Source organism: Diplotaxodon limnothrissa, linkage group LG16 (genome assembly GCF_057381915.1).
Source record: "Diplotaxodon limnothrissa isolate DT_005_m linkage group LG16, D_limnothrissa_male_GT1.1, whole genome shotgun sequence".
Lineage (NCBI taxonomy): Eukaryota > Metazoa > Chordata > Actinopteri > Cichliformes > Cichlidae > Diplotaxodon > Diplotaxodon limnothrissa.
Genome location: NC_140611.1, coordinates 25713523 through 25730788, shown reverse-complemented (window position 1 = coordinate 25730788; position 17266 = coordinate 25713523). Strand labels below are relative to the sequence as shown.

General features: G+C 41.8%; 1 protein-coding gene across 1 annotated transcript in view; it reads right to left on the bottom strand.

Moving 5' to 3' along the window:
* The window catches only part of igf2bp2a (insulin-like growth factor 2 mRNA binding protein 2a), a 60422-nt gene extending 44809 nt beyond the window's left edge, over nt 1-15613 (bottom strand). The window contains exons 1-2 of the mRNA XM_085375161.1: nt 15082-15613; nt 13790-13850 (exon numbers count right to left, since the gene is read on the bottom strand). Of these exons, the coding sequence (XP_085231287.1) occupies nt 13790-13850; nt 15082-15256 (236 nt within the window). The 5' untranslated portion in view covers nt 15257-15613. The remainder of the gene's footprint in view (nt 1-13789; nt 13851-15081) is intronic.
* Nucleotides 15614-17266: the final 1653 nt, after the last annotated feature.

Here is a 17266-nt window from a genome sequence, read left to right as displayed (position 1 = left end):
CCGTCACTGTGGAGTCCTTAATCTCCAAACATTGGCACAACGCAGCTTTTGGAAAGAGTGTGTTCTCAAACACCGGGTCAGGAAATCACCGCCAAATTGGGGGAAATATTTATTAACGATGCCTCGGTCGCCATGTTTATTTTAAAATTTGGTGGGTTAACTTTATTTTAAGCCTACTTTGTATATTTATACAGGTTTACACCTATTCTTTTGCAGTCTTCCTTCTCACCTTTATTACAGTTTAGACTAATTAAATTAAAGAAGCAACACCTGACCTTTAATCCTGCAGTATTTAAGTGCTTATTTAAAAAGCCGCAAATATCGGAAATAATAATTCATTTAAGAGTTGGACAGAAATAAAAGCAGTTAAACATTAATTAATCAATAAATATTCAGCTGATTGTTGAAACATTTATTTTTTTTAGCGCCTTTAATAAATGCAAAGTCCCAGCAGTTTTAGGAATGCAAGAAAAACAAAAATAATAATAAAATAACAAGCACACATTAAAAGTAAATTCCTTTGCTTGCATTTGACAAGAGCAAACTTAAAGTAAACTTTCCACGAATGTGACACCTTTTTAAAAATAACAATGCTAGTGAAGAATACGAAAAAGATCCAGTGACAAGTAGGAACAGTAGGATATTAAATTAGCTGCTGACTTGCAGCAATTTTACATAACTGGGTAAAATGCAGTAACGGTGATAAGCCATCAGGAGATTAAGAAGGAGGTGGGATTATGTACAGTACACAGGACGCACTCGTGCGTGCCGGTTTAAGGTTAAAATAACGTGAACAGGCCGCTCTATTTAGAAGAGGGAGTGTGTGGAGGGGCAGCAGCGTGAAGGAGAAAGAGGCGCTCATCAACCCCTCTGTTTTCCTCACTGTCCTCTACGGGGGAAAAGAGCAGCTTTTAAGGTTTATGGCCATCCGGCTCCACGAGGGGGTGGAGTCAAATGGATTAGAGCCTCCGATACATTAATTACATTATAGTGCTCCTCCCAAAACCTTAGATCATCTTGTGTCACGTGACTCACAAGTGGCTGAAGTGGCATTATCCCTGTCAGACTTTAATCCTGCGGCTAAAATGGCTCCAAATCCTGATCTGCTCTGTGAAATGAAGTGGGGGGCTCGACAGGAAGTGCACAGGAAATAGAAAGGATTCAGAGCTACGTGTGCTTCAGCGTGAGGAGCAGTTGATTTGGGTGAGGAAGGAGGAGTTTGGCAGATGCCTGCACACTGTGTGGGAATGTAGTATATAGACTAATTCAATTATGGAAGCTGCTGACAGGGATACCGGCCCTGATCGATAACCAATAAATACTTGTGTAAATATCCTAGGATGACATCGATACCTCGGGTTAGAAAGCCGATCTGCACAACAGCGGGTAGCGGGTGGAAATGCCTATTTACGTGGATAGCATTTAAAGTGAGACAGAGAAGGCGAGAGAGAGTTATTGGCGATTGTGAAAAAGCCTGAGGGAAAGGTTTGTTGTTCTAGTCTCTTATATATGGGACTAGAAGGAGCTCAGTGGAGTCTAAACGTCTGCCAAGCTGCAGCAACTCTTCAACGCGCATGAAGTTGCGGCCCGAGTAGCAGTTTATGTTTCTTTACTGTTTGCTTTCCAGGTTTGATTATGTAACAAACTGCTACAACTTGCAAACGCAGCAACACAAAAACAGGATATATTGTATACAAGGGTCAGACTTCTGCCAAATCTAATGTGCAGTTTTACTTAAAGACAATCACAGGCTGAAAATAACCCCCTTTAAAGATCTGCATTTCTTAGATCCACCTGAGTTGCAACCAAAGTATTAATAACAATGACAGGCAAGCAGGATGTCAAAGTCCACTCATTTAACAACTGTTTCTAGTCGCACTCGAGTTTACGCCACTCCTCCACAGAAACACCAAAACAAATCTGCAAGTATTTACAGGCCGGCTGCTTTCATCATTCCTGGCAGAAAACAAACGAGCCTGGTTCCCCTCTTTAACAAACACCCTGTCTAAGTTGAAGGGGTTATTAGGAGTGAAGGCTGTTCTGAAAAACGGGCTGCCAGTTCTTCAAGACAACCACAACAACTGCCCTGAAAAGCACCATCTCGGTGTGAAGGCCCTGGCGGATTCGAGCTTGTGACAGCCACATAATGGTAATGGGATCATTCGTCGTGACCAGACCTCACATCTGCAGCGGTGGATTGTATTTTACAACAACGAGCGAAAAGACGGCAAAAGCAAATAAAACTGCATTTTTTTCCCCTCAGTGGCATTTCTGTGATTTGATCAAATCAGGGTCCATCTGTGTGTGTGTGTCTGTGTGTGTGACTGTGTGAGAGAGAGAGAACCTGGCTTATGAATCCTACATAGGCATACGCCATCTTTAATAATGTACCATAATAAAGGAGGAAACTGTAACTGTGATACCGTAAATGCTTCACCAATGCCCGGGGTGCGTGTCTCGGTGCTTCTATCAAAGGGTACGACAATTGCGCTTGACAAAAGGAAGAACAAACACAAGTCCCTTCTAATTACACTTGTGTCATCTTCAGTGGCTCCACATCTGCACCACCACTGTCTCTTCATCAACAATCTACCCTCTGAAGCTTGTCACTCTATTTCCCTGTAATTTATCGTCCCGCAACGTTAAGCGACCGGAAACCTCCCAGCCTGGAGTCACTCCTCACACCACTTGAAACAAAACCATCTCAGTTGCCATCACTGAAATGAACTCTTGCTTCCCACCGGAGGGGCGGTGGTGGGGGGAGAAGGGAGGTTGGCAGTAGCACAGAGGCATAATACACACACGCAATGACACGGCCACACATACGTCTACTGTTGTTGAAGGATCTGAATGGCGGCAACCACAACTCTACTAAGAATAAGTCGCTTGTCTCCGTTGCGCTATCTGATATGGCGGCTCACATTCAGCTTACTATACATAACATACAGTTCTAAGCTATTTACACCAACTCATGCTAAGACATAGCAGGCTTCATTCTGCATTACCACTCCGTGCCAGGGGAGCAGTGGCGTCACAGCCAGCGGGATGCAGTTGGAGACAGTTCACGCAATCTAGGTGGCAAAGCATGCACATGTGAGAAGGAGGAGAGGAAGGAGGAGGATGCAGGGAAGACAGGCACCAAATACTGCAGTGCGAGAAGTGTGTGACAGTCCCTGGAGAGAGGAGGTGAGCTGCAGCTGGATCTTTTGGAATTTATAATTATTAAAAATAAAAATCACCTGAGCAGAAGCGTGTTAACAGAAGCGGCTCTGGTCGCACCGTGCTTAAAGGCAAAGACCCTCTTTAACTTTCCCAACACTCTGAACAAGAAGACACGCATGGCTGCCTCAGTATCAAATATTTATTAACCTGGTGGGCTGAAGATGCCCTCGTGCTTGCTTCAAGTTTAATTGGATTTGTGTGAGCGTGTGCTTCGTTTAACCTGACAGGGAGAGCTCATTCACCAATCAGTGTCATAATGTTGTTTGCATGTGTGAGACAGAGGCTCTGCGTTGCTGGATGGGCAACAACGGCAGCATACATGCAAGGAGACCACGATAAACGCACACACAAATGAATCAGTCAGCTGCTAAATCACATTGCTGTTTGGCAGTTTCCTGCATGCTGTTTCACCACGACGTAATTACAAATATGTGAATGTAACAATTTAAAACTCACAGGAAGGACATACAGTTGTATTCCTCGTGTACGCTATGCTACGCAGCAGCTCCTGCACCCACAGGAATCCCTTAGAATAGACTTTTTAGTTAGATGCACACAGACTGAACACTTCACAATAAATTGCTTAACTCCTCCTGAAATATATTAGCTAAGGGTCAGCAAGACGACAACTATTTACAAGCTGATACTGTTTCTTTCACATTCTGCTCACGGCTCTTTTTGAGCAGCTCTGCTGCGTCTATATGAAAATACTCTCCAGCTCTGCCTGCAAACTGCCGTTTGGTCTGATACGATCAAAAGGACTCCCTTAAGGTCCCTTGTGTTTCCATGCAAATGCGAGACTCCTGTCATTCCATTTGCTTATCGCCATATCCAGTTTTCTCATGCATGTTTTTCTCATCCAAAAGCAACTGACTGGGTATTGGCGTGAACTTGGCCACTTGGCAGGGCCGCAGACGGATTTGTCCTACTCTCCAGCTCCTGCCTGTTGCTTATCACCCAACTCATCACTGGGCTCACCAAGTCAAAGTCAGACTCAGGCATACCAGTGTAACACAACAGGCTTCACTGTACATCACAATTCACAAATGCAAAGCAGCACTGCTAACACTGACATGGCCCAAGGACACTGTAGCTAAGAACCACAATTTTTAAAAGTGGCAAAAACTGAATCACAAAGACAGAATAACCATGTTTCCTTTCAATAAAAATGAATAAATCAGTAAAAGAACAGATTGACATTTTGTCTAAGGCTTATTAGTTTTCATGCTGACACTAAGTCATATATGCTGCTAAATACATAACTACAAAAACACTAAGTCATATATATATATATATAATTTTTTATTTTTTTATTTTTAGTTAGTTTGAGGAACAGCTTCAAAAGAAGACAGTTTAATGTGACTGCTTCCTGTTTAACATGCAAAGTAAAAGTAGCTGTTTGTGTAGAGTATCTGAAAACAGCATACTAAACATTTAAAGCAGTCTGATATTCACTCACTCGGCTTTAAAACTAAAATGTGATTTTAGGGATTCGTCCAGCTCTGTGTGGGTTGGGATGTTTTTGCTAAGTTTTATTTTAATGTTACAGCTGGATACAAGTGAAGGAGGTGTCTCGCATTCAGCATGGGGAAGAAGATCGAGTATCTTAAGATTTCAGATACATATAATTTGATTTCTTTTTCAAGAAGTGGGCATACATGGTTAATGTGAGAATATACATGATTTCAATGTGCTTTAACGTTTAATGTGATTTGCAACAGCTGGAAATCCTAATGATTGCGAGCAGACCACACATACCCTGCTGAGAAAGGACACTAACGGCCTCACACAGCCTCCCCATGAGCCTCAGTGACGGGGAAAGAAATGCTGCCCTCTATCAGCAGTGCTCATTTCTCCCTATAAGTATGCATGTGGGACATGCTCATCTTTGACTCGGAAGTCCTCTCTGTGGCTTCCTCTTCCATCAGAAACAGTGCGAAACAGGGAAAGCACAATAGCCGGACTGTGCTCTAGGTTGTGTCGGAGGCTCAGCTGTGCGATGACCCTACTGTAGATGACTTGTTCTGATGGCGGTGGCAGTGGTAGTGATTCTGCTGCATACATATGGAAAAGGGTGGAAATGACGGCCGCGAGAGGGTTCATAAATAAGAAAGGTCACAAAAGGGCTGCGGCTGTGACATAGATGGACAGCCCATTCAGCAGTTTTCCCTGCTGCACTTGTGGAAAGAAAATGAGCACTTGAAGGTTTGAAGTGCCAGCTTTGCACAGGCATTTTTATTGAGGCACCTTACTCGGCTGTGAATTCACTGTCATATAAAATCAGCACTCTGACCACTGCGCCGCCCATATCCCAAGCCACGGATACACGCCTGGACTGCACTCTCCACTCTCCTGGGAATGGATGGAAATTACAAGATGCCCAAACTGACAGCAGTTTGTGACAAACAAAATCTGTAATCTTGCAATTTTGATATCAAGAGTTATTAAAGTGATCGGCTGCAGGGTGAATCTCAGGGGGTTCTATAAAATAAATAAATAAAAAGCAGGAAACGTTTTGTTTTGCAGCTTGCGAGGTCCTTCTATTCACCGGAGCGCTTTGGGTCTAATTTCTGAAAGTTCGAGCTCTGCTTCTTTAACTAAAGCAAAACACTCAAAACTGGTTTCCGTGGCAACGCGGAACAGTTGGACCTGAATAAAGCGCGACCTGTAAACACACATGGACACACACGCGCATTCAACAGCACAATGACACAGTTTTGCTCCCACATCAAGATGCTGTAAATGTCAGAGGACTGTATCTTGTGGCATTTCTCTTCGCGGATAAATATCAAACGATGTTACTGCCGCTACATGGGGAATAAATTTTTTTTAAAAAAGCTGTCTGGAAATCTGGAAGTTCCTGGAAATGAAACTGGGTTTAGAAACTTTTGAGTGGGGCGACCAGCCTAAAGCGCACTTTGTGTTCAGACTCAAAGGAGTTGGATTTCTGCAAGAAAAACTGCCTAATATTGGCAATAATATTGTTTTTCAGGGTAATAAATGCCTTCTGAATAAACACATATAGCTGCTATTTAGCTCCTAAAAGCAAGGCTTCAGGAGAACTTTCCCTCTCGCCTCACCAAATGCCACCAAAGTCTCACAAATGGTAGCACCACCACCAGATTTTGGTGCTATTGCATCTGTTTTGTGCTCTAACTCCCTAACTCCTCTCTGGAGGGGAGAGGGAGGGGAAACAGGAGGACAAAGGAGGGAACAACTAAGCTGTAGTGCCTCTTCACCTCACTGTGCAATACCTTTTGTGCAATACTTTTGTAAATAGTCAACGGTGCAATAGACTCAATACTTGAAATGTGCAATTCACTTGTATTTTTATTTTTATTCCTATTTATTCTATTTATCCCCTTCGTATATTTTATTTATATTGTCTCTGTATTTATATATATGTGTGTGTGTATAACTCTGTAACTTCTGTCGGTGCTGTGCTTTTTTGGAAATCGAATTTCCCAGAGGAACCCACCCGAGGGATTAATAAAGTTCTATCTTATCTTATCTTATCTTAACGTGAATAATAATGTATATTTAAGATCAAATAAGGGCGGCAGGCAGCCGTTTACTGAAAAACTCCAAACTCAGGCATGAAAACATACCAAATGGGCAAAACCTTTTCTTTTTTTTCTTTTTTAAAACAACAGTTTTAATTTAAAGATATTAAAAGTCATCTTCACATGATACGATCATGCAAGTTATGTTGTTTTGTTTGTTTTTATTGAGTTTTTTGGTCTTATTTGCCAGGCGACCCTGTTGGTAAATGCTTGTGAGAAGAGGCGCTGCTTTTCAAGGACTCCACGAATCCCTGCATAGCTTGTGTCATATGGTGCCATTGTGCAGTTAGATAGATCGTTTCGAACAATGCATTAATCATACTCGCACCGCCACATTCTGCACAATTTACTCAATGCATCTCGTTATTGTACCTCGGCCAGTGAAATCCGCGTGTCTTTTAAGGTTCTTTCTATTTAAGCTGTCTTCCTTGCCTTCAGTGTCTCCACATTGTTTTGCAGCTACAGGGCATTTATATCGGAACAACGGCACGTGCAATCTCTTGCCATGTTACCCAATGTTAACAGTAGCCTTACAAAACAAGCTGATAAAGAAATTTTCCCCATAGTTGCCTGCTAGGCTGTGGCTATGTCTTTAAATACCATTTCCATTCAACATTCAACTATAATTGTGTATTTTTATTTTCCAAAACATATGTACAGCCTGCATTAAAGAAAATGAAAAAAACAAACACAAAAACGCCTAATATAATGATCATAAAACCTGACCAAACATTGACAGTCTGGAGCCCTGAATAACACAGGCGAAAAAGAGAAAAGAAACAAGTCAACAAGTCACCCAGAATCTTGTTTTATGGATGTTTGTGGAAAATGTTCATGTTTTTGCCATCAATTTGAGTCTACCTGGTAATTTTTTGCCTGTCTGCTCTCTCCTCTTTCTTTTTTCTACCCATTTGGTTGTTTTTCCTCTCTTTGGAGCATTCAACATTTTATTCATTTATTTTAAAATTGCTGTAAGTAACGTTAATTACAGGCATCCTGGTACCAGGGCTCTGGATTAGACCAGGTAGGTACAATAATCATCTCTGATACTGACAGGTCAACTACCAGTCAACCAACGGGCAATCATGTATAAGAGAAATTAATTCCACTGCTACATCTCTACTTTAAAACCAAGGTAAGAGAATGAGAAAAGGGTGAAAGCCTGACAGGATTATGAAGCCCATTTGACCAGGGTGAATCTTTAGGCAGACCGTATTTCCAGCTCACAGTTTTAAGCCAGTGACACAGTGCCTCCTCTGCATGTAAGCATTTTTGGCTCTGGGCTCGCTCCATGTCAGACTCTGATTGGCTCCTTGGAAGTTTTCACCTGTTCAAAACCCATCAGAGCTCTAAAGTAGTATCAGGGTAGCAGTTTTATATGGTGATGATATGGGACAAGGACGGGATCTGCCTGTGTGAGAAATGCCACCTGCTGTACGCCTCAGCTGCCCTCCCCTCCACGGACACCACGCCCTTGTGTGCTGGCACACTGAATGGCAGAAACACTAAACTTTACATCCGGCATGTTGCTTTTAGCTGGGATTCCCCACAGCTTCTCTGTCTCTCCTGTGTCATCCTGTGTCATGTTCAACCATTATATTCACATGGCGCGTGCACACACACACACACACACACACACACACACACACACACACACACGAGGGAAACCAGCCTGAGCAACAGAGGGATGATGTAGAAAAGGAAAGAGAGACCTAGCAGCTGTTACAACTTTCAAATGACTTCCTTAAAAAAAGAACTTGGGTACAAACTGTGGCACTCATAATCATGACTTATAAAGTCATTAAGCATTCATGTTCAGCACGTTTTAGATTCCAGTATTTCATCAAACCCTGTTTAGCATAACGGCGTCCCCAAACAACCACTCCAAACAGCCTGACATGGCAGCGCTCACACTTATCTCCAAGCAACCGGTAAACTAGGTGACGTATCTGGCATACCTGATGGACAGGTGTGCCACCGAGCACCTAGTTGATTAGAAATGCAACTTTTTAGTCTTGATAAGTTCAGAACTTCAACTTTTTCTATCATCTTCTACAGAAAGCCAATGACAGCATATCTTCAGGGACAAACTTACAGATTGAAATAAAATGTCTTCAGGTGTCTCAGTTCAAGGCAACTTTAAGCCTCTCGTCTTTAATCATGAGGGTTTCATTTCCCTTTCACAACAGACTTCTTTTTCATTACACTTTTTATTCCATCGTGATAAAAATTGCAGCAGCAATGCACGATTGTGAGGTCACAAACAAAAACACAGAGCTGTCCCCTTCATCTCCCATTTGGATGATGATGATGATACATAGCACCTCTCTAGTTCTTTCTCCCGCTGTCACACTCTCCTTCAGGTGAAACCATCTCCAAATAGTGACCAGTCCTGTTTTACTTCCCTTATTTCTAGCATATTTGGACGGCTTAGTCAGAGACTAAGTCATCAAGTCAGAGCAATCCTCCTCATTCCAGCCACGCCTTCCACACCTCCTCACTATGGCTCTGGAGAGTCATCTAGCCGATTATTTAAATCCTGGTTGTAATGGGTGTAATGCTACAGGAACTATTAGTCATGCAACAGGTTGCAGTGAAATGTGAGTGGCAGCTCATTGAGAAGTGAGTTTCTACAGACACTGCTGTGATACACACGCAAGCTTCTGTTATAATAAAAAAAAAAAAAAGTAGATCTTTTTTAAAAAGGTGTTTCAAACTCTCGGGGAGCTTAAACAGTGATCCCACAGCTACAATAGACACACAATGAACTCACAATTCTCTCACATCTAATCTCGCTGCTCCCTTAAGCTATGTACTCTGTTGCACTAGCAAGCCTGTTATCACTTCAGGAGAGAAAATATACTCTTTCACTTTCATGAAAAAGTTAATAATTGCTATACAAATTTAGCAGAGTTGTAGAGGCGCTGAAATTTGAAATGCAGTAGCCTGAACACAGAAAAAATAAAAGCCCAAGGCTAATTTCTAAGAAGAAAATTGTCATTTTTTCTCCTGTAATTGCTAATGAAGAGCAATTTCACAAGCCATAACTTTTATAACACAAGATCTCAATAGGGGATACATTTGTATGGAAGATTAAACATGTGTGGCATCTCCTCCTAAATAAAACAGATCACTCTGAGGGATCACTCCTTATGGACAGGTGAGAGGAGACAGGAGGAGGAGGAGGGTACAGCGGATGTGGCTTTGGAGGACAGCAATACAGTACCTCCTGATATCACTCCAGACAAAACCAGAGCCTGAATTGGAGAGCTTCCCCTTCGCCCAGGATCAACTGGGGAGTATTAATGGATTCTGAGTGGATCAACTGATGGCTATCGTATTTCGGTGTTTTGACTCAGTGTGCACAGACAACCCAACACACACATCTGCACGGGCACCACTGTGGTGCAATGCAGATGTTTACACCACGCCGTAGTATCCCATTATTAAAAAAAAAAAAGAATGCACGTCTTGTAATCGGCCTGGCTTTATTAAACAACTGTTAGCTAGCTTAATACGTAGATGAAGAGCACAAAACAGCTCATTAGAAAGACAGTGGAGTGTAGCACAAGAGTTAGCACTCGGTCACAAATGTATCACATTTTCATTTAGGCATGTCGAAGGTGCCGGGAGATAATTGGAAGGAGGAAAAGTCTGTTTTTGTCACTGAACAAGCAAGTAAACAAACCTGCATGATATTACAGGAGGACAGCTTTAATTGTGTTTACTCCGCAAGCACCACCTTCATGTGCTTACTATCACTGACTGACTATTGATCAGGCTCACAGCAAGCGCTCACATTGGTCATTTTGCGTGCAACTCCAGCTCAGGTTTGATAGACAAGCAACACTGCAAACGGTTTATGAAGCTCCAATATCAATTAGCACCAAGTCCCACTCTCGTGTGCCTCGTGTGCAGCACGAGCAACGACTGCAAGAAACTTAATATGGAGCACAAACCTTTTTTAAAAATGATTTCTTGTGTAAAAACAGGCCACCATTAAAAAACAAAACAAAACACATGAGCAAAAATGCAACAAAGATATTTTGCTTAACTATAATATCAAAATAATTTCCTTTGCAATTGCACTCTAATTAGGAACATATAAATTAGGCAACTATAATAAAAGAAATATGGCTAATAATAATTATTCTTAAGCATACTGAATTTCTGTTTCATGAGTTCCACTGATTATTGCTGCAATAAACAATTATTTTTAAAACCTACAATTATATATCAAGCTCATGTCAAGGCAATTAAATATATATGTAAAACACAGAAATTACATATATAATGAGTCCATTAACATAAATATATACATTTGGAGTAACAATTGTCTTAACACTGAAATCTATATTAAGTAATCCATATTTTTAAAACACTAATAAAGTGCTACAAACAAACAGTTTCAGCAGATACAAGCCTCATAATTGTAAAAACTCTCTTTAAAATATGACTATAAATTTGTAACTAATTATTCAACATTTCCCTGACAAGAAGCTTCCAAACTTCCCCAAATAAAATCAAAAGCTACTTTTATTCTTATAAATTAGCTCATAGCTCCAAAGCTATTTGAAATGTGAACACATAAACTGCACAGAGGTGAAATAATATTTAAATGGCAAACAGGACATCAAAACCACATGAACTCACACCTTTGTTTTTGATCAGGTGATTTAAAAACACGTTTAAAAAGGCCCAGGCTTTCACTCATTAGCAAACAAAAAGCTAAAAAGTCACCATAATCAATCTGAATTTTACCCTTTAAAATGGGTACAATTTAACTGTGAATCCATATATGGCTGTCAGCACAGGGACCTTGTTACACAACAAAACATAACTAAAAATATATAAACAAGCAGCAGCTGAAACTACAGCAGCCTCACAAAACCCAAGAAGTGTCAGCAGGCCTGAAGATGAGACATAAAGCTCACACAGCTTCCTAAATAACAAGACAAAAACTGATGAGCCCTGTGTAACTATATGCATCGAGCTCAGCTGCAATTAAATCCACGAGAATTCCTGCAGTTGTTAACATAATTATTTAAATGCAAGATTTAGAAAATACCATAAATAAAGCAAACAGCGTAGAATCGTCCTATATTATTACATCTAAATTGCATTTTCAATGATGTCTCGTAGAGCTTGAATACATGTAAAAGAAATTATACACGAAAAAGATGAGACATTTGCATTAACTGGAGGCCTGTAAATTATGATAATTAAATCTTATAGTGAACACAAAAAATACGCATTTTAATCTTTTTAAAATTTAAATCTGGGCGAACGTTTCTGTCGCAAAATCTCCAAACAAATCGTGGCGAACTTCTGCGGAGAGGGTTTCAAATTTAAATTCACTACTTTTTAAGGCATTCTGTATTTAAACCAAGCGAACAACAACAACAACAGCAAACTATTAAGTTGCACCTCCACGTGTCACGTTGAGGCAGGCTCTGCGTTACAAAATGAACACCTATACGTATTCAAACAGCACTAGTATTGATCTCGCTCATATGGCGAGGATTCCGCTTTAAGGCCTTTTTCAGCACATGCAAGCACATCCAGCAGCTGTACACACTGCCGATTGGACACATCGGGCACATGTATGGACATTTGCTCCATCTGATTCAGCCTATAGCCGTGCAGTGTGCAGGGCCATCATGGCAGCCATTATGAGGCTCTCCAACATTGCCATGGCCTACGTGCACATTAACTGTGGGGAGTGGCGCAGGCTTTTACACCATGTTGCGCCTTGCAGCTTACAAAACGTCTTTAGATCGAGCCATAAAGCAAGGAAAACGACACAGCAGCTCGATCATTGTATATGTAAAGCATGCAGATTTTTTTCTACAATGTTGTTAAGCAAAAAAAAAAGAAAGGAAAAAACACGAAGGGGCTGCTTAGGCAGGAAAGTAGAAAGCCTGCACTAGAGGGGGAGGACTATGCTGGAAGCACATAAAGTATGGGTCACGTGTTCCTCCACAAGGGGCTTGAATATTTACCTTTTTGTCACGCAATGTAGTTTTTCCCTATAGCCAATGGCATTGTTGTGAAAATGGGTGGATCTATAGATGTCGAGGGAGTGTTTAGGCTGCGCAAACTGCCACATACGAGTGACTTTTTCAGGCGTTACGCGTAGGGGTAAAAAAAATTAGTTTCTTTCTTTAATATACCCAGGCATTTAAAAGAAATTAAAAAGCTCGTGGATTTCTTACGTTTGTGGGCAAGCTGACACAAACACAAGTACACAGCAGTGGTGTCGTGGTTGTAAAGCTGAGGGGCTGACCTATAGATTTACGCACTAAAACAGTCAACCCTAGCTGCTACTTCTTCTCTCTCTTACACACACAGCGTGACTCCCACATACATCCACACGCATGCATATAGGGGAGAAAGAGGCAGCTGATTGGTATGCATCACGTCGTGCATTGCAGTGCAACAGTCAATAAAGAAACCCAACTTTTATCGCCTACATATATGGAAAAATAACCTTGCGTAGGGAGAGGAGGTTAATACATAAACGCATTTGGACCACGTTAATTTCAGCCTAAACTTGAACCAAGTTTAATTTCAGCCTTTAGGTGAGATTTAATTAGGATATATTAATTATTACACGTCAAGCGTGTGCGCGTGAGTCCATGTTTTAAACTGGGATAGGCCTTGCTGCAAGATCACGCGATATGGCAGCAGCCACCGTGTGTTGTGCGGATGTTGGGACTAAACTGTTTCTTTATCGCCCTTTTCTCTCCCCCCAACACCCACCCACCCCTTCAACTCCCTTTGTCTAATCACCGCACAATCGCAATTTAATCGCCAGGAAACAAAGCAGCAACAGCGTGGCAGAAATCACACACGGCAGCCGAGAAAAGAGGGAAAATCTGCTCGCTATATTTCACAGCGGAAGCCTACAGGTCACACAAGTCTGCCATGGGGCACAGTATAGGCGTATGATACAATGCGTGTGTGTTTGTGGAGAACGTGTGTGTCACAGATTGTAGGCCTACCTTAGTTTTTTGGGAACAGAGTAGTCTACCTCTATCACCTTTCCGTGTAATTCAACTTTACCTGTAGGGACGAAAAACAATTGATAGTGTAGCGTTAGCTGTTGTGTTCATAAAAGTAACAATGCAAGCTGGGTAGGCCTACACACCAACACTTTGAATCACTTCACCAAGTAGGTGCGTCCCCATTCAAAATAGCCAAACCCTGAAAAAAGTAGTGTACACGGGCGCGTTGTGTGCGCGGCGGCGAACAAACTGTATACGTTTACATTAATCCCAACTCGGGGTGAGGTCCTGTGGGTGACAATTGGGGGGGTATCGGCGCCAAAATGAAGCATGATAAGCTTATATACTATGGGGAAAATGGGCAGCCATGCTTTCCACTCCCACAACCCTCACAGTGCAATGAGGGATATTTTTTCAGCTTCCAGTAAAGAATGCAACATCAAAAGAGGAGATGATTTGCAAAGGAGAATTGACTTGTACTCTTTCTATTCTAGGTAGGTGTTTTTCCTAATTCCCCGTGCTGACCCGGCTCGGAGGGTGAATTTGAAGCGCTCTTCGGCGAGGCTTTCAAACACGGCTTTTCGTTACTATTGAGTGGCCTGGCGCAGCACGGAATTAGCGTCTCACCTCGTCCCCCCTCAGCTACCTGTTTATTAGCTCTTTCCTCTGGACCCCCGTGACCCACCTCCAAGACACCTCGTAAAAACATAGCCAGACATCAGAGGAACACGAATCTGACAAGTTTTCCGCGCTCGCTTCGCCGTGCTCTCTTGAATAAAATCAAGATAAAAAATAAGTGAAAAATAATTATGCCTACCCGAACCATCAGACCATCCCATACATTCCAGTGGGTGATTGCAAAGTAGCGCCCCGCACTATCGGAATCCCCAAAATATAGGGTATTGTGCGCGTTAATTGCGTTACGACGACTCGTGCTTTCTTTAGGCAAATGGGCACTAAAGCCCCAAGTGTGTCCTGTGATCGATAATTTATCCAATTTTTGCTGGAGCGTGCATGACTGAGCGTTCATCTAAACTCTGATGGCACACACGGATGTGATCGCAAACACTGTCCCGAACAACATACACAGACACACACACTCTCACACACACACATATACATATAGATATAGATATATGTGTAAAAGAAATAACACAAGAGCTGCTTAACAGCCTATTTCACATTTCGGACACTCTGACCTATTGTGCTTTTTAAACCTCGTCTTGCAGTTAAACTCGCTGTGAAATTTCCCTGTCACCAGCAGCATCACTTATCAAATCCACACTTACCAGAAAGAGTCTCTATAGCCTTTATGGCCGAGTTCTGATCGGGGAAGTCCACAAAAGCATAGCCGGATTTCAGTAGGACCTGGTCGGCCACTGGCAGCTTCCTCTCCCCAAAGAGCTGCTTCAAGTCCTCGACAGTGACCGAAGGACTTAAATTCCCAACATATAGTTTGTTCATGATCTGAAAGGAAAAATCTCGAAGGGGTATCAGATCTTAGAGTGAGAGAATGGCGATATTCAGAGAAGTAGAAAAAAATTTAAAAAATAAAATAAAAAATAAAATAGAAAAAAATCTGCTGGGATTTAAAAAAAAAGACGCAGCAATCACCCCCCAGGATAGTACTAAGCTATAGGCGACCCCCCGGCACCAACTGGCCCTGGCCAAACTCTTTTAACAGGGACTGAGGGAGAAGTGTCGTCGCTACGACGCTACTCTGGAGCCAACAAGCACCGCCTCTAAATAAAATCTCCCTTAAAATCACAAGAAAAAAATTGTTTGGAGGTGCATGTGGGTTCACTGCTGCTCTCCCAGCACAGAAAGTGCAGTAGGGTATGAAAGTGGCATGATGAGCAGTGGGTACATTCAGCAAAGGGATGGGCTTAAAGGAGGCAGAGGGGTTATATTAACAAATCATAATAAGGGCCGTGCCACGGGTCCCTCCAGGCTGGGGGAGTGAAGAAAGGAAAAAAAAGAGCTACTGTGTGGAAAATCAAGTCGTTGTCACTGCACTTGTCGACTCAAAGAGTGTCACTGATCCCCACAGTTTGCCTTTTATTTATTTATGAGCCACATAAAAATATGGATTTATGGCGGCGTGTAAGATGTGGGCCCAATCCTCGACCGTGAACACCTGTTATTACGCATATATTACACTCCAATAAGACCACCTCAGGTAATAATTGTGATCTTGTAAAATCTGAATATAATTATAAAGCTGTAACAAATCAAAAAACAAACACCAACAACAAAAAAGAGAGAATATGAACGTAACTGTCTTAAGTAATACAGAAAGTGAAAGCTTGGCTTGCCTGTACACGCCGGCCTTGCAGGAATAATGGTGAATTAGCTACTTATTACTACTTATATTCATGACTTATACAGCCTTACCAGAGGCATCTGTTTTGGCACCAATATCTCTTATTGGCTTTTACACTTTTTAATTAAAGGTGGCGACAGTTTCCATTTTTAAGCCTTGAATAGTACCAACAGCCCCAGTGCGCAAATTGTAAAAAAGGAGCAAATATTTATTTTAAGCTGCTGATAAGAAGGAGCGAGGGGATCCCAGGCCTTGTGCTGCATGCGCCCTCCATGCGGTGCCACTCAGGCCACTCATTTAAATAAATATATATATATATATATATATATATATATATATATATATATATATATATATATATATATATATATATATATATATATATATATAACCCTACGCATGATGTAGCATCCCGTCTCTTTTGTGTGTGCGCACGGATGGGTGTGTTTGGGAGGGAAGCACGGCTAAACGTAAGGCGAATTTCAAACAAAGGCTGAAATGTCAGTGAAAGGTTGTGGCTGCAGGGCTCGTGCATGGATGTGTAGTCCTTCTACCTACACTACCGAAGAAGGGGGAGGAGCCTCGTGCTTACAGCAGCTGAGTGTTTCTACATGTGACTGGCCTGTGCCTTGGAACATTACTGCCACCCCACTGTAGTGGAGATAGTGCCAACAGCAGCAGTACTGACCATCCCTGCCCTGTTTACGTCAGTATGCGAACAGAGGAATGTCCAAACTGTGGCCTATTTACAAAACAAGCTCTTTAGTTACTTTCCTAGGTGACCTGCTAACACAGTTGTCTTGGGTCTTTACGCTTAGAGATAAGAATCACCATTCAAACAAGTCATTAAGTCGCTTTGAACGCATTAATAGCTACTTTATTAATGTTACCACTCCCCATGATCAGTATAGAAGTCATAAAATCACATCCATGCGTCGCATTTGCATTTCCCCGTGAAAAGCAGGGTTTGTTTACATGTGTTCTTTTTATGTGTTATGCCCAATTAGGTCAGTGTGCTGACAAATCACGCCAGCCACCCAAAAATTATTTCCACTCTGAGGGGAAAATTGAGCTGAGAGTGGAAGGGATGTGACATTTGGGGAACGTGCTGAGAACTGCTGAACAAAACTCACTACACACATACTGCACAT